The sequence below is a fragment of the Thalassophryne amazonica genome, chromosome 14 (genome assembly GCF_902500255.1).
Source record: "Thalassophryne amazonica chromosome 14, fThaAma1.1, whole genome shotgun sequence".
Lineage (NCBI taxonomy): Eukaryota > Metazoa > Chordata > Actinopteri > Batrachoidiformes > Batrachoididae > Thalassophryne > Thalassophryne amazonica.
Window position 1 is genome coordinate 53,996,690 of NC_047116.1, and position 23,755 is coordinate 54,020,444.

The 23,755-nt window shown below is 40.9% G+C and overlaps 1 protein-coding gene across 2 annotated transcripts in view; it reads left to right on the plus strand.

Moving 5' to 3' along the window:
* hdac4 (histone deacetylase 4) overlaps nucleotides 1-23,755 on the plus strand; it is a 437,614-nt gene that overhangs the window by 329,196 nt on the left and 84,663 nt on the right. The window contains exons 14-17 of one of the 2 annotated variants that reach the window (XM_034186647.1): nucleotides 4,325-4,588; nucleotides 6,202-6,385; nucleotides 8,768-8,901; nucleotides 13,856-13,958. In XM_034186647.1, coding sequence (XP_034042538.1) covers nucleotides 4,325-4,588; nucleotides 6,202-6,385; nucleotides 8,768-8,901; nucleotides 13,856-13,958 — 685 coding nt within the window. Of the gene's footprint in view, nucleotides 1-4,324; nucleotides 4,589-6,198; nucleotides 6,386-8,767; nucleotides 8,902-13,855; nucleotides 13,959-23,755 lie in introns of both variants that reach the window. The other variant, XM_034186648.1, reaches the window with a different exon arrangement.

Here is a 23,755-nt window from a genome sequence, read left to right on the forward strand (position 1 = left end):
GTATTCTGTATGTTTAAACTCCACGTCAGTAGGTTTGAATATTTTTTTCTTTCTGCTGCTGCCATTCGAACAGGGTTGCCACAGCGGCTCCAGTATTGCTTTGGCACAAAATTCATGCTGAATGTCCTTCCTGATGCATCTCTGAGTCTGTAAGGAGAACAAATGTAATTAGTAGTTTTGATTTTGGGAGCAAACCGGAGTATCATTACAAAACCCACACAGACACAAGAAGAAAATGCAAACTCCACACAGAAAGGAAGTGGGCATTGGCGGACCTTCTTGTTGTGGGGTGGGTGGACTAACCACTGCACCACCGAACAGCTAACAAACATCATTATTGTTGGAAGCTTTTATGAATGCAGCTACGCAGAGCCCCGTATATGACATCAGGCAGCAAAATACAGCATGTTGTCAGGATGTTTTAATATAGTGTCTGTGCAAATTACAGTCAGGTCCATAAGTATTTGTATAGTAACACGTTTCTTTAGATTTTTGCCTCCATACCACCTCAGTGAAACTGAAATAAAACAGTCAAGATGCACCTGTAGTGTAGCTTTAATTCAAGAGGTTTGACGAAATTATTGCTTTGACCATTTGACAATTACAGCCACTTTTACACTCAGTCCCTAGATTTTTAAAGACCATAAGTCATTGAGTAAACGCAATGTCAGGATTACTGTTCCTAGAAATCATTACTTTTACAGGCAGTTTCCTTTAGACAGGTGAGGGAATGGATACATGAACATTTCCAAGTCACTGAATGTGTCTTGGACTTTAGTCGGTCATTCAGCAAACAGTTTGGCACTGCACAGTAAATCTCTGTGGAGTGGGTAGACACCCATGACAAAAGAAGGTGTGAAATCTCTACTACAGTTTACTCAGAAGTACAGGGGAGTTTCAAACCTATAAATGGAGGAACTGTGTTTAAAATGTCTAATTCGTAAATGGTTAAGGCAGTGTTTTTTAAGCCCCCTGGGTTAAGCTAATAATCTACACTACAAGCACAACAATCAATCACGTCTTGTTTCATTTCAACTCCGCTGTGGTGGTGTAGAAGCAAAATTGCAAGGATTCTGTCACTGTACAAGTACTGGTCTATAATTTGCATAGACAATCCATTAAAACATGATAACAACATACTGTAGTTTGCTGTCTGATGTCATATGCAGGGCTCTGTGTGGCTGCATTCATAAGAGCTTAATACAATAATGATGCTTGTTGACAGCTCAGTCGTGCAATGTCTTTTCTATGTGGGGTTTGCATCTTCTCCTTGTGAGTTTCCAAGAGGTACTCTGATTTTAAGAAGGATTGTGTTAGTGTCCAACTACTTATGTACCTGACTGTTTGATCGCTCTTGTTTTTGTACAAATTTATTTCCTTTTTAATATTAAAAGAGGGGCTTAAAGGAGTTACATTGTGTGTTTGTGGATTTAAAAAAGCTTATGACAGGGTGTTAAGAGAAGAGTTGTGGTACTGTATGAGGAAGTCTGGAGTGGCAGAGAAGTATGTGGGGGTGGTGCAGGATATATTCAAGGATAGTGTGACAGTGGTGAGATGCACAGTAGGAATGACAGATTTATTCAAAGTGGAGGTGGAATTACACCAAGGATCAGCTCAGTCTTTTCGTGGTCACAGTGGTGATGGACAGCTTGATGGATGAGATCAGACAGCAGTATCCATGGACTATGATGTTTGCAGATGATATTGTGATCTGTAGTGAGAGAAGAGAGTTCCCCCTTTCTTCAAAGCGTATCTCTACTTTTAAAATAGGGATATGCTCTGGAGAGAAGGGGAATGAATGTCAGTAGGAGCCAGACTAAGTATGTGTGTGAATGGGAGGGAACCTAGTGGAAAAGTGCAGTTACAAGGAGTAGAAGTGCTGAAAGTAGATGAGTTTAAATACTTGGGGTCAACTGTCCAAAGTAATGGAGAGTGTGGTAGAGAGGTGAAGAAGAGAGTGCAGGCAGGGTAGAGTGGGTGAACGGTGATTTGTGACCAAAGAATATCTGTAAGTATGAAGGGGAAAGTTTTCAAGACAGTAGTGAGACCAGCTATGTTGTACGGCTTAGAGACGGTGGCACTAACAAAAAGACAGGAGGCAGAGCTGGAGGTGGCAGAACTGAAGATGTTACGATTCTCTTTGGGAGTGATGAGAATGGACAGGATTAGGAATGAACATATCAGAGGGACAGCTCAGGTGCAACGGTTTGGGGACAAAGTTGAGAGTTGAGATTGAGATGGTTTGGACATGTGCAGAGGACGGACCCAGGGTATATAGGGAGAAGGATGCTGAGGATGGAGCCACCAGGCAGGAGGAAATGAGGGAGGCCAAAGAGGAGGTTTATGGATGTGGTGAGGGAGGACATGCAGGTGGTTGGTGTGACAGAGGAAGATACAGAGGACAGGGTGAGATGGAAACAATTGATCTGCTGTGGCGACCCCTAACAGGAGCTGAAAAGAAGAAGAAATTGTGGACAGTACTTCAAAGCAGTTGAGATTTCCAGGAATCTACTGACAGAAACCCTGTAGAAATACGGCAGAACCGGGTTGGCTTCAATAATAACATAAATTATACTTTACTGTAACACCAAAAAAACAAACAAACAAAAAAGTCAGTAAGATACTGTTAAAGGCAGTTTATGTCAGATGTGTGTGTCCTGCCACAATCCCATATACCAACCACTATTTCCTCTGTTAAAAGTGACCAAGAGACAGACTGAATCAGCACAGCAAAAGAGAATGAGAAGTTTGTTTGGAGAAGAGGGACTGAGATGAGGCAAGAGCTTCCTCTCTGACGTCAATGGATTGTTCCCTGGGCAGTATGCCAGCATCGTGTGTGTGTGTGTGTGTGTGTGTGTGTGTGTGTGTGTGTGTGTGTGTGTGTGTGTGTGTGTGCGTGCGTGCGTGCGTGCGTGCGTGCGTGCATGCGTGCGTGTGTGTGTGCGTGCGTTCGCTCGCTCGCTCGCTTGAATTACGACCTACTCATCAAGGTTGAAGTCTTTGACGACAGGGACAGGGCCAGCTGCCACAACAAGATTTCAATAATAGCTCCGCCTCCTCTTTTTCTTTTTTTTCTGCTGAAGTTCTTTGCTCTGTTTTTCACTGCCCTTGCAAGATCAACAGTTATGTCACTGACTATGAGCTTTAAACGTGGTTTGCAGTGCCACTGATAAGGTCAGAAATTTACGTACAGTTTCGTCGATAAGCACTTGCACCTGTCAAAGTTTTGTTTTGTTTTTTTTTTTGCCTCTGAACTCTAATTTAACTCTGTTTGCAAAATGTGCAGGTGTATTTTTTCTTAAACTCAACTTGTCTTATTCACCTTATTCAGTCCCGCCCACTTTTCAACAGAGGCATTTCCGTTTTGTCTTAGGACTTCCGGTGAGCGGTGTTTTCAGTATAGAAAAATGGAAGTCATTACATGGGTAGAAACAAAAACCTTTTTGAAAAGCTCAAAGGGAATGACTCTGGCTCACCGGTGGGTCATAAGAGAGTGGAAAGATGACATGAAAAAGTGGCCCTTGATCATGTATGTTGATATTTTTTATTTTTAACTACTTTGTGTTGTCACTTGGTGTGGACAGTTTGGCTATGAAGAAGTATGACCGTTGAGGCGCTTCACTCATATGAAAGCACCAAAGCCTATATATATCTCTTTGAATCAATTTAAAATGCTACCCGACAAGTAGTACCACCGTAATGCCAAGATTACATAATGTTAATATACGTATGGTTATATTTCATGTAGTGCTTGGTTGTAGCAAACTCCAGAAAATAAATAAATTAGGTAGCAGCTAATGCTACAAATACAGTTTACCCATTTATCTCAGTAGCATCCGCTGTGGCTTCTTCAGCGGAGCATTGTGCCCAACCATTTCTCTGGGTAAGGATCTAGTGGTGGGGATTTTTTTCTCCACAAAATGAAAAGAACAGCCATAGTGACGTTTGGGTGGATTTTTCAAATTCAGCACCTTTAGCCAGCACCAGAGATTCTCATCTTTCGATGGAGGAAGGAACACGTTAAATGCTGGTCCACAGCACTCAGATCTCTCCTTTCCATGTTCAAAACATTGTTCTGAAAGTGATAGTTTCCTCTTCTTCCAGTTGTTGTGGCACCCACGAACTGAACAATTAATGCTGCTCATGTTTGGACACTTCTAGCGTACTGTGTTCCCATGTAGCTTCTTAATGATGATGTAGTACTCGATTGGCATATTTATTCTGAAACTGTTGCGCAGTAGTCTGATGAGGCTGAAATCTTTGCATTGGCACATTCTGATAGAGGAGACATACCAAACCACTGACCTGCTCTTGTCTTCTCCAGATAACGTCCAAACCCAGTGATCAGGTCACACCTGCAAGCTCCAGTGCCTCTGGGCCAGGCAGGCAGCACCAGAGCCACCCAGAGGAGACTGAAGAGGAGCTCCGGGAGCACCAGGAGCTCCTTTCATCCTCTTCCTCTACCTCTGTGCAGGAAGCAGGGCTGCTACGTGGACTGGTCATCAAGCAGGAGCCCCCAGACCCCCATGAACACGAAGAAAGGGAACAGAGGGAGAGGCAGGTCGAGCAGGAACTCCTGTTTCATCAGGTAAGGAGGAGTGGTCAAGAGGAGGTGAAGAGAATGTGTGTAGGGGCAGGATGTGTCCTCTGGCAACGAGAGCCAAGGAACGTGATGAAGAAGTGCAAAGTAGGAGGAGAGACAAGAATATCAAAGAAATGACCAAAGGTAAGTTGTGCTTTTGCAGTCTTTTGCATGGTATTTGATACCTTATCAGATGCCATGTTCTTCTCTCTAGTCCTTTACAGCTGTCTGTTAAGCCAAATTCAATCATGCAACCCTCTCACTGTCACCGTGGCACTCACAGAGCAATCAGACACACCCTTCAGAGCTCCACAAGAGTGTTTATGTTTTTTTCTTTGTCTGAGTGGATAGCATAACTTATTTTGAAACTCAATTACCCATTTTCAGTTTTATTAAGTCTCTAGTTAGGGGTATAGAGAAGGATTTTCTTTCACCAAAACATCAAATCTAGGCTTGCATCTCAGCTGTACCTTCTGGCAAATTGTAGCTGAACTTTCAAGTCTTTTTAATAAAAACCCTCCTCTGTACCACTTTATCATGAAGCTATATAACTGGGGATACAAAATGCAAAACATGCACTGTGCAGAATTTCTCCAATCACAGCCACAGAAGCCTATAACTTCTTCTGGGTTGTCTGGGTGTCTTGGTGGCTTTCCTCACGTTTCTCCTTCTTGCACAGTTACTCAGTTTTTGAGCACTAACCACTCCACTCAGATTTACCATAGAGTGCCATACTGTTTGTATTTCTTCATAATTGATGTAAATAAAGTCCAAGACATATCCAGTGACTTGGAAATGTTCATGTATCCATCCCCTGACTTGCCTGAAGAAAATTGGCAATAAAACTGATTATTTACAGGTATTATACCAAAATGTTCCCTTACTTATGCAACCCATCATCTTAGCTTTTATATTTTTCATTAAGTATATCAAGTTGTAGAGATTTGGTTTCAGTTTGAGGTTAAGGAAGATAATTTTAGAAATTTTTATTTTTGTATTTGAAATGGTATAAACAAATTAAAATGTGTGAAACACCAAGTGTTCCAATACTTTTGGTGGGCGCTGTATAATATATAAAAATTATGTTAACCACACAAAACACATTTCTTGGGTACTGTCTGCAATGAAACTGATGTCAAAGTAAATGTAAGAATCACAGTGGGGGGGTTTGGGGCAGGGGTGTGGGGGTGGCTTTGTCATCCCATCCTAACTTGTTTTGACTTTGGTCTGTACTTGTGACGTTATAAAGTAAGACTGAGTGTTCTGTTGCATTTCAGTATTTGCTAATATGCTTTATTGCCATCATTTGGACAGTGTTCATAGGATTTGCCAGCACATGTCCATAAAACATTGGAATGCCTTGGAAGTGTTACACTGTGAATCACAATGTTAAACCTGATGCCTATGTTACACTATGCAGTGTAGAAGCTATTTGTAGTATGTATCGCCATCTACTGTCCAGACAAAAAAGGATATGATGTTCAAATTTTCAGTGCTTGCAGTGCATCATTGTGTGTGTGTGTGTGTGTGTGTGTGTGTGTGTGTGTGTGTGTGTGTGTGTGTGTGTGTGTGTGTGTGTGTGTGTGTGTGTGTGTGTGTGTGTGTGTGTGTGTGAGCAGCAGGCTCTTCTGTTAGAGCAACAACGAATTCACCAGTTGAGGAACTATCAGGCATCAATGGAAGCAGCCGGCTTATCAGTCAGCTTTGGGCACCGGCCACTCTCCAGGGCACAGTCATCTCCAGCTTCCTCCTCCTTCCCCATGGTAGCACAAGAACCACCTCCAAAGCATCGTTTTACTACAGGTCTGTTGAGCAGAAAATTAGCAATGCATTTCTTATTTATCATGTTGTATTAACTACAGCTTCATTCAGTTCTCTTTGAACTGAATGAGAGACCAAAGTACAGCTGGGTCTGAGGTTTGTGTGACTATATGGGCAAAAAAGGTCTTCAGTTGTGTGTGTGTGAGCCTCAGTGGTGGTGACAAACAAACATATTCAACACTACCTTTTCATTATAGCTATATTAATGTATGCTGCCGACACTGTAACCATATGGTAAAAAATTGTGAAATTTGGTACACTCACTTTGTACTGTTTTGCTATTCTTCTCACCATGTTTCATGTCTGCACCTGCAGTGCCAGCAGCGGGTGAAATTTAGAGGTTTTTCTATGAATGGAACCTTTGACTTCTATGCCTGATTTTCAAAAAAGTTAGACTCCTGGGATCAACCCATATTCATTGCATTCTATAACATCAATTTCTGCCATGTTAGATTTTCTGTCATGTTGGATTTGAATGAAAAGTCTTTTAAAGAAAAGGCTTCAAAAAATTCATGGGACTCAAGTTTTCTAGAATCTTCACAAAAACTGGCACATTTGATCTTCATGCCAAGCCTCAAAATTCTATCTAAATGCATTACAGCCAATCGAAATCAGTGGTGAAGCCATTAAATATGAATTGAAGCCATATCAGTAATGCTTTGATTTGTCAAAATCAGACTTGGTACATGTGCCTGGGAATCAATTGGAAGGAAGCAAAAATAAATAATTAAAAATGGTAATCTAACCTCTAGATGGCACTAATTGACCCCTGATCACTGCATATACAGTCATCCTCAAAATTAACCATAGAGCATTGAAATCAACATTCTTTTTACATTTATAAAAGCTATTATGTTGGTACTTCCTGTGTATCTTCTGATACTATTGTTGCTATGAACAAATTCATATATGAGTTGGCTAAACTTCATTTGCGTAATCATAGACATAGCCAAAAGTATTTATTTGCTCATGTTCAGAATTATTCATACCCCTGACAATATCTCAACAAAAAATGTCCTTTTTTGATTGTGCCCATTGTTTTCACTTCCACCTCTACCTACTCAAGTCACACCTGATTTTTTAAAAGCAGTGTTTTCCAGCTCTTGATTGGCTGAGCACACCTGATAGAGTTAATTGCCTGGGAGTGGAACAGGGGGAGTTGGAAAACATGCAGGGCAGGTGCCCTCCGGGAACAGGGCTGGTGACCCCTGGTCTAGACCATAATCAACTAGCACAAGAAGTTCAACACTGTTAAAAAGCATAGGGTGTCTCCCAAACTTGCCAGGAAAATCTGCCTAGAGGTCAGCAACAACCACTGGACCACAACCAAGGCCCTAATAGGGTACCACAGTCTCGTTTGTACCCTGTGTGATATCGTGGGATTTGACCACTTAGGGGGACCTCCGCTCCGTTGCTCAAGATATACACAGCATAACTTCACACGGATAAATGGTGTACTGTTTTTTTTTTTTTTCTGCTGCAATCACTGAAGCAGTCACGAAAGTTTTTTTTTTTTTTTCGGTTCCCAGTGGAGAGGAAAAGGCGTGGCAGATGGAGCCGTCATGTCGGCAATTGTTAGCCTATATAGCTAACCGGAGTATCTCCATTCTCTCACCTGCAACACCGCCTCGACACGTTTGAGCACCAGGTCATAAACAAACAGCAACACATGTTCACTTTCCCTCTGCATCATCACTTTTTCTTTACATTTTCACTTCGTTTGCGTGTACTTTGCCCAAGAACCTATTGAAAATGCCGTAGTTGCTCCCCCAGAAGTAGAGAAATTACATCATATGTGTCATATTTTACCCCTTTAGCGCCCGCCCTCAAACGAGACTGCGGTACCCAATTGAAATGCTTGACTAGGCAGAGGCAACAGTGTCATGTCACGGTCCGCCATCAAGCAAGTCTTGCACAGAAGAGGTCTCCGTCCGTGGACGTAGGCCTCGGAAGAATCTGCTGCTCAGGAAGTAGCATCTGGAGGCTCGCCTGGCCTTTGCTAGAGGTTATTTGAAGCAAGAACCCAGCTTTTGGTCTAACTAACAGTTCTTCATCGCCCCCTTAAGGCCCATTTCCATCATTACTATTGTTATCATCATGCAAACATATGTGATGTGCAAACATCGCAGTGAGATGAAAAATCACAGGGTCTTTGCGTGCACAGGAATGTTAACATAACATGTTTCCACGCACAATTATCTGCAGCGCAGAAATACCCTGCCTTCCTCAAACCTCTTTAATTACTGACATTCTCCATGTCTGCATGTTTGACCTTTTGTTTATGGTAAAGCAGTTAGAATAGATGCAGACATGGTGAAATAACACACAGTGACACTGTGCATATTTTATCTGTATGTTCTGCAGGCCTGGTGTATGATTCGCTCATGCAGAAGCACCAGTGTATATGTGGTAACACCACCAGCCATCCAGAGCATGCCGGCCGCATCCAGAGTATTTGGTCACGTCTACAAGAAAGAGGCCTCAGAGCACATTGTGAGGTAAAGCAACAGGTGTTACTAGATCATTAAAGGGGATTTATGGTAGTTTTTTTCACCTGAATGCCAATTTTCTATAGGTTTGGGGTCAACTTTCACTCAGGACAATAACAGTGACAATCAGTGTAGTATTAAACACAGAACACTAACACCATCTTGGGCTAAACATCTATGCTATGTTAGCCTAAGGGTCACACTAAAAGCTTCAGTGTAAACCGCCTCATGTCATTACTCAATGGGCAAAAATGTCATTAGAAGCAACTTGTAGTACTGGTAAGGGCTCATTCTGCTTCAAACAGGAATAATGTCCTCATTGATAGCTGACTTGTGTGGACTTAGTAGCGAGCGGTGGCATCAAATAGGAAGGCTGAGTCATTTTAAAGTTTCTTGAGATTGATTGAGGTAAGCATGCACTTGGTTACCTCAGTAAGGATCTTGTTCATGCTACTAAACACGTCAAGCAACATTTTCACTTATTGACTGGCGACAATAAGTGACAGCAGAGAAACCCAGTCTTTCTCTCTTTCTCTTTATTGTTTATTTGATGAGGACAATGCACATTAATGAACACTTTGTACATTTTCATTCCATAGTGTAAATATGCTAGATTTAGTTTTTAGCTAAATCTGGCATATTTACATGGTATACTCTGGCATATTAGTGACAGTCTGGACTTAACTGTCACTAATTTTAAGGTTTTACTTACTTACTTCGCATTGTCTTTTAGCTAAGTTTAGATTTAAAAATTGTTGTGTTTTTATGCATATTTGCTTTTATATTAGCTTGTGCATTGTCATTAGTGCCGTTAGATTAAAAAAATGAATCTAATTAATTCCAAGGTAAATTAATCAGGTGTAATGTTTTGAGAATATCACCCCTCAAATCGCAGAACACACACTCTCAGAAAAACAAAAATGATAACAAAAAGGAATGAGCTCTTAAAGGCAATTTCAGATATATTTTAATGTATAATAAATTGCACAGTCTATGAACTTTACAAAAATGGGCCATTGTGAACATACGAAGCATGATTTATTGCTGCACTACAAAATATTTTTTTCAATTCATCAAGCTGTGTCAATCATAAATTCTGTTTAAATCAGGAGAATATCTGTAAAAACACTCAGAATTGTGGGACTGTGGAGATGTTGAACATCCATCCATCCATTTTCTTCCGCTTTATCCGGAATCGGGTCGCGGGGGCAACAGCTCAAGCAAAGCCGCCCAGACCTCCCAATCCACACACACCTCCCCCAGCTCCTCCGGGGGAACCCCAAGCACTTCAAAATGTAGCTGATAGATTAAAAAGTGATTTGGCACAATAAGACCCCTATAATAATTATCTTATTGGATCCAAGACAATTTAATTTTTAAATTTGGATGAAAAACATTTTGAATCTAGTATTTTTAGACTGTTTAACACCTTTGGAGCTCCTTGTGGCTAATTAATTATCACTAAAGTGTCAGAACAAACATTCACGCACAAAACCCCACATCTGAGATATAATAATGACATTTACTAAAGCAAGTTACTTTGGTGTGGAAAGTTGGTGTGAAACAGTTTTTTGCCTACGTACATGTGTTGTTGAACAGGAGGAAACATTAGGCTCTTTTATTCCTCACCCCAGAGAACAAAGTTAATCTGTGCACTGTGGATGTGCTGATAGTGGTCTTTTCCCTTGGCACTTAAAAAAAAAAGTATTTCTGGTTTGGTGCTGCTGTTTATCCGGTGCAAAAACGTGTCCAAAGGCTCGGACATCAAAATCACTTATTGCCCCCAAAAACAGTTTACAGACCAAGTCAGTGACAAAAAGGATCAAAGTGTGATTAATTAACTTAACACATTATAGGTGCTGTAATTAATGAATCTAAATTAACACGTTATTTTTACGGTCATAATTTTTATATAATTAAAATTTATTATGGTTTGTTGATGTTAAAGTCTACCGAGTCTTATGATACGGGCACTTATAACATTACCGACAGGCACTGGTTGTCTGCCTGGGTAATTGCCATCTAAGACCCAAGGTAGTTCCATAATGCGGTAGATGCGGTAATGTGTGCACACATTCCCAGACTTGACCTACAAACAGACAGTTGAATGGATGCCGTAAATAATGTAAAGTGTGGATACAGCATTTTATTCGCAATACTTTAGAAAGCTGTTCATATTGTCTTTGTGAGGGCAAGCTCTCATAAAGTATGGGATTCATATTTTTTGTTCAAAAACAATCCAGTAAGTTTTAATTTGGCTTGTGCTATCCACTCTGCCACATTTTGCTTAACATCTAATTCATCTGTAATAGACTTCATGCCCTGCATTAGTGTTTTCCAGCTAATTTATAGTGTAAGATCATGTAGCATCTGACAATAGTAGACAAAATAAAATCAAAGGTATTCAATGTGTAACGGAAACTGTTTTTTGAAAATACAAAACATGTTTGCTCAAGGGTTAGTTGTAAAGTAACTAACTAATATATATATATATATACTAATATATATATATATACTAATATATATATACATAATATATTTATACTAATATATATATATATATATATATACTAATATATATATATATATATATATATATATATATATATATATATATATATATATATATATAGCAACTTGCATTAATTATTAAGATCCTATTTATCCTATCCTACATGTTCAATCAAGCCCCTGTATTTTGTGATGTGATCATTTCACAAGGACCACAATGGAAATAAGGGTTTATGCTTTATTGTGTTATCACTGATACATTCACCTCTGTATGTTGATATTGATGTTGAAGAATAAACTCAATCATTCTAAAACAATGTTTTATTTATGTTTATCGACGTCTGCAGGAGGGCATGTCTGTGCGCATACATGAGCTTTTGAGTGGAAGTTAGCTTTGAGTTAGCAGAAGTGAGCATGCATGAGGACATCCAGCGAGATGTTTTGTACATCACTCCAGAGGTGTTATGTTACAAAAACAGCGTTTTCAATTTTATGTGTTTATTTGTTGGTAGCTTTTACATAATATATGAGAAAGATGTTATATTTTCACACAAATGAAGTGAAGTTAGCAGTTAGCTAGACCAGCCAGTGATGTCACCATGCTAATGTCCGCGAAATATCTTGTAAATCACTCCAGAGGTGTTATCAGTTTATAAAAACAGCGTTTTCAGTTTTAGAAGTGTTTATTTCTCGCTATCTTTTACATATATGAGAAACATCTTACATTTACATATAAACACAGTGGTTTTGAAACATAAGAGACCAGCCAGTGACATTACAGTGCTGGAGTACTGTTTGGCTGTCATCCCCGCTCCTCAAAAACTTGCATGATGCATAGCATAATATATGAAACAGAATGTGACATTTTAACCTCTTAAAATACCTCTTAATGTAGGTCAAGGTTAGCCATCTTTGAACTTGTCAAAGGTCTGTGTTCCAAGAATATTCCCTGTGAATTTGAAGACTCTGGCAGTAATAGAACTGGACTTATGCTGAGCACAGACAGAAGGATGGACGGACGCAAAGAATTTGCAATACCTGATGGCCATATTTGATTGCCTCGGTTAAAAATTGTATACCCTCACTGGCCACTTTATTAAGTACACCTTGCAAGTACTGGGTTGGACCCCCTTTTGGCTTCAGAACTGCCTTAATTCTTCATGTCATAGATTCAACAAGGAACAAGGTGTTGGGAACATTCCTCAGAGATGTTGGGCAATATTGCCATGATGGCATCACACAGTCACGCATTCAACCAGTCAGCCCATTCTCCTCTGACATCTGAAATCAGCAAGGCATTTTCGTCCGCACAACTGACGCTCACTGGATATCTTCTCTTTTTCAGACCATTCTCTGTAAACCCTAGAGATGGTTTTGCATAAAATCATAGTAGATCAGCAGTTTCTGTAATACTCAGACCAGCCAGTCTTGCACCAACAATCATGCCACATTCAAAGTCTCTTAAATCCCCTTTCTTCCCCATTCTGATGCTCGGTTTGAACTTTAGCAAGTTGTCTTCACCACGTCTAGATGCCTAAATGCAGAGTTGCTGCCATGTTACTGGCTTATTAGCTATTTGTGTTAACAAGCAAATGAACAGATGTACCTAAAAAGAGTCCGGTGATTGTATTTTGGATGTTTTTTGGATGTATAATGTAATAATTACCAAAGGATCAGTTTTGTTTTTTGTTGTTGTTTGTTTGTTTTTTGTGGGGGGGTGGGGGTGAGTGGGTAGTTGTATTGTTTGTTTTGCCAAGGAAAAACGTCAAGCCTCAAAGATTAATTGCATGAAACATAATCATCCACAGTCAATTTTAGCTGAGAAACTTGCAATCACAGTCACAAGGGGTCAGTGTTTAGTTGCTTTTTGCTGACATAAAACACACACTTGATCATAGTCCATGATCAGTTTATCCTTATTCTCTATTATAACTTCATACCCCTGATGTTCTTCTTTGATAATTTTTGCTTGTTTTTGTTTGTTGTTGGAACTTCTTTGAATAATTTGATGCTTGCATGCAAAGAGAGTGTGCATGCACGTTATTGTGTTCGCATGAATACACAAACTCGAATACAGTGCTTTTTACAATGATCCAGATTTATTTCTGGTTCTTATTGTTCACAGGGACATTGCTTTGATGTGTCTGTGTGTTTTTGCTGTCTTTGTTCTCACACACTGGCCTGAGCTGTGTAGCATTTAACCATGGACCTCAGCAGTTCTTCCTGCACCGTACTTGACACTTCCTCTCAAGTTCTCTTTTAGAGTGATTAAAACTATCTCAGCCTGATATCAGCTGCACAGCGTTTACTTTGGTTATGTGTGTCTTTTATGTTTCGGCAACACTGTTAGCATACAGACATCAGTCCCAGAAACATAGCACTTGGCATTGTGCAATCGTTCTTCCAGTACTAGCCCGCTGTGCCCTGATTGTTTCTTTTTCTCCTTCTTCAGTGTATCCGTGGTAGGAAGGCCTCGCTGGAAGAGCTGCAGACTGTCCACTCTGAGGGCCATGTTCTGCTGTATGGCACCAACCCACTGCGGCAGAAGCTAGATTGTAAGAGATAAACACACTCTTTTTAATTTTTCCCATCTCTGACACCTACAGTGTTGATGGCTAATAGTCATTGTGGTATCCACATGCTCGTCAATTGCTTATGATCAATCTGATTGATTAGCTGCAGTAATATTAACACGGTTGGCAGTGACACAATTCATTTTATTTTTCAAAGACCGCCAATATTGTGACAACCATCAATGTGTATATCAAGGATGTCGTAACATCAGTTCAGACCTCATATCAGTTTTCATTCTGAGCATCTGCTGACATGTTCATTCAACTTTGTAAGGGATCTACTCAAGGACCACAACCCAGAAACCACAAGGGCTGGTTTGAACGAGTTTTCTTGTTCACAAAAATAATAAATAGCACAGCAGCTTACAGCAGTCAGAAAGCATGGTCTGTAACCTAGGCTGGGTTCAGGTGGACAGTAATCAGTCCAAGAATCACCTCAGCTTCTTTGAGGGGAATAAAACACAGAAGGGCAATCCAAAGCTAGACTGAATTCAGAAAGCAGAGTTCTCCATAGCAGGAAGCAAGGGAATGAGCAGCAGAATTTTCCAAAATACAAAATGAGATCAAAAAACAGATATTCTCATACCACAGAGTCCAAATGGCAGCACGTTTCTAAATCGTAGAGTCAAAAATACAGTAACCAGAGCAAAAGCAGAAGTCCAGAACAACAGAAAAATCCAGTAACTCGGACACTAACAGGAACACTAAGACTAACATGGAGCGATAAAGAAAAAGTGGGACTCTAATATAATCTGGTGACTAGGAGATGTTATAATGGTGTTCATAAAGAATGAAGAGCAATTAAACCTGGAAGTATGTGGCCACACGAACACAGAGGTCAACAACCCAGAAATCAAAACCAACACAGGAAAAATGTCAGAATAAGATCTCTACAGTTAAACACCACTAAATAACACAAAGTGACATATAATTCTAGGCAAAACCAGACAAATATAACTCGAGCCAAACCGCTACCCAGGACAAACAGAAGGTATTTTTCTCTCGATGTTGTTCTGGCAGCATATTGATTCAGCCAGTCCCAGGCTCAACACAGGTATTGCCAGCAAGCAGTATGGAACCAAATATCAGATGTTATTTACTTTAAAGGTGACTAGGACTTTGACCCCTGGGGAACCATGGGTTCTAGATGTGGTCATGTGTACTATATAAGGAGGACAGCTGACTTTTGGGGAAATCTGTTTACAGTTATGCTACATTTTTTAAGTATTGACATAGAAACATTTCTTGGCTTTTATGAAAGCCTTTATTGAATGTTTAATCTGTTTTCAGTTGTGTTCAATTTTCTAAAATTAATTTTTGTCATCGACAAGCTTTTCTGAAGCTAGTAGCTAAAATAGTACAGTATTCCATGTAAAGAATTTATGAATAACTGAAGTTTTATATTTGTACTGTGACAGTGTTCACATTGGATCAAATTTATTCTCTCCCCCCATCCCTGTTTTTTTTTTTTTTTTTTTTTTGGCCTGTGTGAAACACTGTTGAGACACAATTCTGCTGTTTTGTCCGGAGTGTGAATATGTTAATTCTGAGTTTGGGGTCACATGCACACAGAAAATGTCCAGATTTGAATCTGCTGTCTGGGATGTTGGAGGATGGACGGACTGATGAATTCTGTCAGGTCTGCAGTTGGGATGCACCAATGCCGATATCAGTATCAGGTATCGGCCCAATCCCGTATTTATTTACTCGTGCTTGTAATCATAAAATGTCTCCGATACTTCATGACCCAATACCGCTTTACAGCAGCGTGATGTCAACCTCTCAATGTGGGATTTTCACGCTCACTCTCCAAAAATTCCGGACTATAAACCGCTACTTATTTCATACGTTTTGAACACTGCGGCTTTAACAATAATGCGGCTAATTTATGGATTTTTACAGGCTTTCATAGAATTTACTCATAAGTCAGATACGTCCATCAATACTGTCCACTGTCCATCATGCGGAGTAAATTCACACACACAGTAAATAAAGAGTCTTACCTGTTCATTTCAGTGGAATTCATCATCATACGAGCTTGAAGAAAAATAATCCACACAAAGCCTCCTGAGTTTGGAAAACAACTGAAAATACTTTAATTCCTCGTGTGGCTGAAAAAAGTTCCTCTGTGAGTTCAGCACTTTGCGCCAGTTCCTCTGTCAGAACTCAGCCCTTGGTGTGGCTGTCCAGGCCAATGGCAGACTGGCTCACTCCACAACAGGTGTGTAATCCATTTGCGGAATGTCCGTGGGGCGTTCAGAACCTCCGCTTGCCTCCACAAACTGCAGTTTGGTCAACAAGTTAAAACAGTCGCTGCTCTTTGTTAACAGCTCAGTTACCACAGACAATGGGCGATTCTGTCTGAATGCAAGAGAAATTATCCCATGATTGACAAAGAAAAAATAAAATAATTGTAATATTATTCCGTTTTGCGTCTTTGTGTCGCGGAGATGCCGCGCAACAGTGTGTGTGCGTGCGGGCTCTGACTGGGCCACTCAAGGACACTCATAGAGTTATTCTGAAGCCACTCCTTTGGCTGTATGCCTTAGGGTCATTATCTTGCTGAAAAATGAACCGTCGCCCCAGTCTGAGGTCAAGAGCACTCTGTAGCAGGTTTTCATCCAGGATGTCTCTGTACATTGCTGCATTCATTTTTCCCTCAATCCTGACTAGTCTCCCAGTTCCTGCTGCTGAAAAACATCCCCAGAGCAGGATGCTGCCACCACCATGCTTCACTGTAGGGATGGTGCCTGTTTCCTCCAAGCATGATGCCTGGCATTCACACCAAAGAGTTCAATCTTTGTCTGATCAGACCAGAGAATTCGCCTTTTGGCAAACTCCAGGTGGGCTGCCATATGCCTTTTACTAAGGGCCCTGTCCCACTGGGGAGAGGATTAATTGCGCATGAATTGAGTATACAAATTGTGGGCGTTCGTTGTTGTCCGCAACAAAAAGGGCCAAAAATGACAAATGTCCCAGTGTGAATTACGGATATATTAATAATATATAGCGAATATATGATGAACAATCACGGTTATATAACGCATGTAGTGAGGAAACTGTTCCGACACATTGAGATTATCACGGCAGTATTACGGGTGTATTATGAATACATCATGCACGTGCAACACGTGCACGGCCTCTGCATTGCGGTCATAAAAGAAGCGCACTCGGGCTGTCTGCATCACTATTCACACCAACAGTACAGCTTCTGGAGCATTTGCTGGATTTGGACAAGTTGATCACAGGGTTAACTGTTCATGAGTTTGGGGAGCGGGAGGGGGGAAGCCGCTCAGGGTGTGAGACGGTGTTTTTTTTTTTTTTTGGAGTGAGTTGTGGGTAAACAGCAACTCTTCCTTTTGTTGGTGTTAAATAAAAGTCCTGGATTGCAGCAGCTATATCTTTGTGGATTTACACAGCCAGACCGGCACTGACTGGCAGGTATGACGCTTTCTGCCACATATAATACATATAATATAATAATCTTTGGGTTTACGTGACGTGTTTGTTATGCATTCACAGATTGTCCGCAAATCAGCTGCAAAGCAGATGTAATAAAAACACTTTATTCGTGGCCAATTTGTATACATTCGCTACAGCATGTTTTAGTTTGTGATGTGGACATGATGGGCATGATATAGATCTGTTTAGCAGACTGTCCTGGTCCGCTGTCAAGCCGCAAATCCCCGTCAGTTGCGGATATCAGTGGTTAACGGCAGATATACAGCGCATAGCGTGAGTATGTATTGTGTATGAATTGAGTATATATGGAGTATGTAAGGCGGATATTATCCAAATCCAGATTTTTGAACAGCTCAAAAATCCTGGCTGCGGACATGCGTGCCTCTGCGCATGATCACGGGCGTGTTCAGATGACGGCCGACTCATACAGGCATGTCACACGGATATTGTGGATGTTTGGCGAATATGGGCCAATTGTGTGCGCAATCCATACGCAAATCCTCCTAAACGCCAGTGGGACAGGGCCCTATGGAGTGGCTTCTGTCTGGCCACTCTACCATACAGGCCTGATTGATGGATTGCTGCAGAGATGGTTGTCTTTCTGGAAGGTTCTCCTCTCTCCACAGAGGAATGGTGGAGTTCTGACGGTGTGACCATCAGGTTCTTGGTCACGTCCCTGACTAAGGCCCTTCTCCCCCAATTGCTCAGTTCAGATGGGCGGCCAGCTCTAGGAAGAGTTGTGGTGGATCTGAACTTCTTTCGTTTACAGATGGTGGAGGCCACTGTGCTCATTGGGATCTTCAAAGCAGCAGAAATATTTCTGTACCCGTCCCCAGATTTGTGCCTTGAAACAATCTTATCTCTGAAGTGTACAGACAATTCCTTTGACTTCATGCTTGGTTTGTGCTCTGACATGCCCTGTCAACTGTGGGACCTTATATGTAGACAGGTGTGTGTCTTTCCAGATCATGTCCAGTCAACTGAATTTACCCCAGGTGGACTCCAATTAAGCTGTAGAAACATCTCAAGGATGATCAGTGGAAACAAGATGCACTTAAGCTCAATTCTGAGCTGCATGGCAAAGGCTTTGAATACTTAAGCCATGAATAATGAGCCACGCATGGGTGTGTCAGTGATTATTCAGAGTGATCCATGTTTTAAGCTATCACATATCCACTACTAAGGCACCTCTATGTGTACCTCACATGTGCCAGGTATCAACCTCTAGTGAGCCACAACCGACCTGTCATTTGAGCCCAGTCCAGACTCGAATGGCTCGTGTCACCGCATAGGATCCACGTCAAGCCACATATCCATGTAGCGCCATGTAACATGACATTGATGCATGTTTAGGCATGGCTTTACTCCAAACCTCCAGCCCTCCCACACTTGATCCCTTTAAAGTGGGGGTTTTCAATTCGCAGCATCCATTCAAGATGTCACATTTTTTAAACACAGTCCAAAAAAAGACACTTCTGCACAGTCCGGCCGGTGTAGGCCATGCGCCAGGCTCCTGTTCACCTGTGTTCCAGAGTCATTAAATGCACCATACCAGCTAGAACCGAACCACAGGTTCGTGGATAGTCGCCTCTGTGCTTCCTCTCGCTGGCTTTATTTCTTCCGTGGCTTACAGTCATTTTGACAACGTGATACAACTTTTAACTTTGTGTTTGTCTGTTAATGTTTGCAAAATCGCTCTTTTGCACGCTGGCATTCTGAGTTCCTGGACAGTCGCCTCTGCACTCATTTTTTCCATAGCTTTGCTGGCTTTATTTCCTCCGCGGCTTTAAACACACAGTCATTTTGACACTGTGATCCAACTTTTAATTTTGTGTTTTTCCGTTATTCACTGCAAAATCACTCTTTTGCAAGCTGGCTTGAGCAAGAGTCATTGCGTCAGTGCGCATACACAGCGGAGCTCATCTGACCCATTAACAAGATGTTAAATCTATCATAAACATACTTTTACAGCTGCTTATATAGAAGAAATGAACAAGCAACTGTTTTACCAAGCTTTTACAATAAAAAACATTACAAATAATTACCTTTAACCTGTTCCAAATACGTCCTCCACCTCAGTGCACGACAGAGAGGGGAAAAAATGGTCCAGATGAAACAGTCCTCTGTGATTCCAGAAGCGATTAGAGGTGTTTTCAACTGCCAAGCTCTGACAGAAAATGACTGTCTGCTACAAAACTGCTACAAAATAGTTATTTTATATACAGCGTCCAGCGCACAAAGCAAGTGCAGTTGTAGTGCGCAAGAGGGCTTCCAAGTGCTTGGATAATGGGCTTTTAACAGGGTCATCCTAGTAACCCATAGACATACTGCCCCACGCTGTTGTTGCTAAATTTTGAACATCTTGAAATTAGCGCCACACTCAGAGATGAGCCTCGTTAGCCAAATATTTTGCCTCCAGGAGCCTCTCAGAGCCGCAGTTCTCCCATGATTGTTGAATATCTCCTCTCATATACATATCATATATTTTTCACATTGTCATTATGGGGTATTGTGTGCAGAATTTTGATTGAAAATAATGAATTTAATCTATTTTGGAATAAGGCTGTGTAACATATCAAAATGTGGAAAAGTAAAGCGCTGTGAATAGTTTCTGGATGCACTGTAAATAGTCCATTGGTCTCTACCCTGTTTGATAGATGCAATAGGTTCTGGTTCCACTGACTACAGTGGCGTAAGGCCATTATTCATGTCTTTCTACCTTTATCTAAGTAGTTTCCCTCAACATGCGTGCTGAGGTTGAAATGAAACTGCACAGTCAAAACACTGCATGAGAAGTACAACTGCGATGATATGAAGCTGCACTTGTCACTGCAGTGTTAACATTATTATCAACTCTCATGCTTTCAGAGCAGAAGTCACCAAGCTTTTTTTAAGTATAGAATATTTTAACTCTAGTCAGGGTTGGGATGAGCTAAACCTTGAGCAATTTATCAATCTCAGCTATGTGTGGATTGAGTCAAGTGGTGGAATCATTAATTGAACACAGAAAATCTGCTGCAGTTGGGGGGGGGGGGGGGGGGGACTCCCAACTGCAGACAGGTCTTTTCAATAAAAAAAAAAAAAATCTGCAGTGTATTTTAATTTTAACTTAAAACGTAGCCACATCAGAATATCCCAAGCAGCCAAACGTGTCAGACAAAATACCTGACACAAATAACAAATGTATAATACAAGCTTCTATGGTAGACGGAGGCACAAATCGGAAATGGCACAAAACACTCTGGAAATGGCACAAAAATCTGCACAGTGAGGAAAAACCAACCAAACCAGACAACATTGTCGTAAAAACGCTGTAAAAAGTCACAAACTGATGGTAGACAAAGCCACAAACCGGAAATGGCACAAAAAGCTTCACTTGTTCATGTCTGCGACATATACATATTATAATCTTATAATTGGGCACATTTCTTCACTCCAGACAAGGAGTGTGATAAGAGGCAACTCCCCCCGCTCCACACTCAGATAAAGGAGATTGATGTTGATAAATTGGTAATCCTCATCCTCCCCGCCACAGCCATCAGTGATGTCATTCAATTCAGCAGCTTCTTCGACAGCACCTCAAACAAAAAGACAGAGCATAAATCAATCAGCCGGGACAAACAGCTCATAGGAACAATATTTCTCAGCCTCAAAACAAAATAACGGGCAGGATGCTAATGTAATCGCCAGCAGCTAGCCTTATGTTTCACTAACAGTCCCAAAATTTTGTTATGATGAGTCCAGCTCCATTAGTAGTACCATCAGTTTAAGATTGGGTTGAAATGTACTTCAGTACCTTTACACAACTATATTAGTCATATGACAGAGAGAACAGATGGGTCTTTAATCTGTATTCAAATGACTCCACAGAAGTTGATTGGTAGGTGACAGTGCCATCCTAAGGTGGAGTTCTCTGCATACCTGACACAGTCTGCAGTTCTGAATAACTGGTGGTTTATAATATAATTGCTGTAGAAATGTGTTTTGTGTCTGGGTTTTCTAATAATTAGAATAACTGCCTGTGTATGAAGTGGATGTTATTATATCTGTAATCTCTGTGGCATGACAAGACTGTCTAAATTGTGCACAGCAAAATGACGTGTCCTTGGTAGAAGGGCAGCAAGTCAAATATCCAGCGTAGACTTGTGGTGAAAGCCCACTGTAATTATAAGTAAATACACATGATTAATAGCACCATGTCTTTGGTCATTCAAGCATGCAGCAAATCATATTACGGTATAATAATGTATATTACACTCTTACAGTTTTGCACCAGCTTATTATGTGAATTCAGTGTATATGCAGCATGTGTTAAAATAGTTATGTGTTAATACTTAGCAGTGTCATTACAAAGGGTGCAATCTAATTAAGTCATGGAAGTGTTATGATAAAGCCAAGGACGGCTGGAACTGTAAAACTCAAAGTCCCACAGGTTGTTTAGTCACTTAAAGTGCAGGTGTTGCCAGCACAATTTGTGTGGATGTAAGTGCATGTGTAAAAACCAAAAGCACAAACCCCGGCAGTTTTCTTGGCTTCAATTCCAACAGAGACCTCAATTCCCATTATAGTCCAGCCTTTTTACCAGATACTCCAGTGTAGGATCACTATACAGGTCGGTTTGCATACACTGAGAAATAAAAAGGATGAAGCAGACTCATTTGTTTTAGGGTTTGTGGTATGCCAGATGGTCAGTCTACCCTTGAGAACAAGAAAGCATCCTCATCGGTATTATATTAAAATCGATGTGAATATAAACTACACTGCATTTTATGGTATCACTGTTTGTTGGAATTTACAGAAACATGGCTGAAATGGTCTTCCAGTGTTTCCAAAATTAAAGCAAATGCTAAACATTAAAGTTATTTTTTTAAAGTTGCTAAAGTAGTGCATCACAAATTGGGACATTTGGGGATTGTACTGGCTCAAGACTAAGATCCGGTGTCGCCGACCGAACAGTCCCCTATAAAAATTGCTCCACCCTGCCTTCACTGTGCATGTGTCATTTGGAACCACAGCAGCACGTCTGAGTGTGCACCCAAAGTGATCAAATGGATTAATGTGATTATTAACCATCAGATGACAAGATAAAACCTCTTAAATCATTCTAAAGACCAAACAAGACCATTTTAAGCAGAAACAAGGCAATAATTGGCTGGTTATTATTAGTAAGTAAGTCCCTTCGGCTACTCCCATGCTTTGCGTTTGGGGTCGCCACAGCAAATCTGAGATGGATCTGCATGTTTTAATTGGCACACGTTTTACGCCTGATGCCCTTCCTGATGCAACTCTGCATTGTATGGAGAAATTTGGTAGGGGTGGGAATTGAACTGGGAACCTTCTGCACATAAACGAAGCACACTAACCAGCTGGCCATTATTGATGCTCTGAAATGACATAGGCACAGCAGCAGCTGCTGTGGCGCTCTGATCGGCCCGCTATCTTTTATGATGAAATAATGCTGAATTTATGTGGAAATGTTTGTTGTACAAAAGCTTCAGATATCTGTTGCTGAGACAGATGATGACTGGAGTGAAGTTTGAAGCAGAAACAAGGTGATAATCAGTGAATTGCTGGTGACAGTCAGAAATGATGCCGGTGAGCTCCAAAATGACACATGTGCAGTGAAGGCAGGGTGAACCGATTTTTAAGGGGGACCATTCGGTTGGCGACACCGGACTTTCAATGATTTCCTGAACTTGGCCATCAGAGGCGAACTGTAGCTGTGTGCTGTGAAAGTGCTGAAGTTGTAGAGATTTTCAGTCCAAGGACCACTTTACCAGTTAAAATGAAAAAGTCTTGCTGAAAACGTAACTCCCCAAATATCCAAAAACAATCACTCCAACAGTATATTACAAATTGCAACCTTATGATGACTGCTTTACAAATTTTAGAAATACTTTTATGTTAGGATGTGATATTAATTTCAAAGATGATGTTTTACCAATATACTGACTGACCACTAGGGATCACTGATGGACCATCATTGGTCTGTAGGCCACTCTTTGTGAAAGGCTGCTTTAAGGTCTTTTGGGTCCTGTGCCTCTGGGTACTGCTGGAATGACTTTGTGTCAAACAAACAGTTACTTTGGGAGACTCAGAGGAGGCGTACCACTTACATTGGGAGGGATCATCAGCTGCGACGTTTCGGCCACGTGTGCGTTTCTCCTGACATAATCCAACATGTCCAACATCCCAAATATCGGATGCCCTTATTTCACTTGGCTGCAGCACATGGAAAGGAATCTTCAAGAAGTGAAGATAGAACAGTTGTCTGCCTGGATGATTGCCATCCAGGACCCATGGCAGTTCCATAGTGT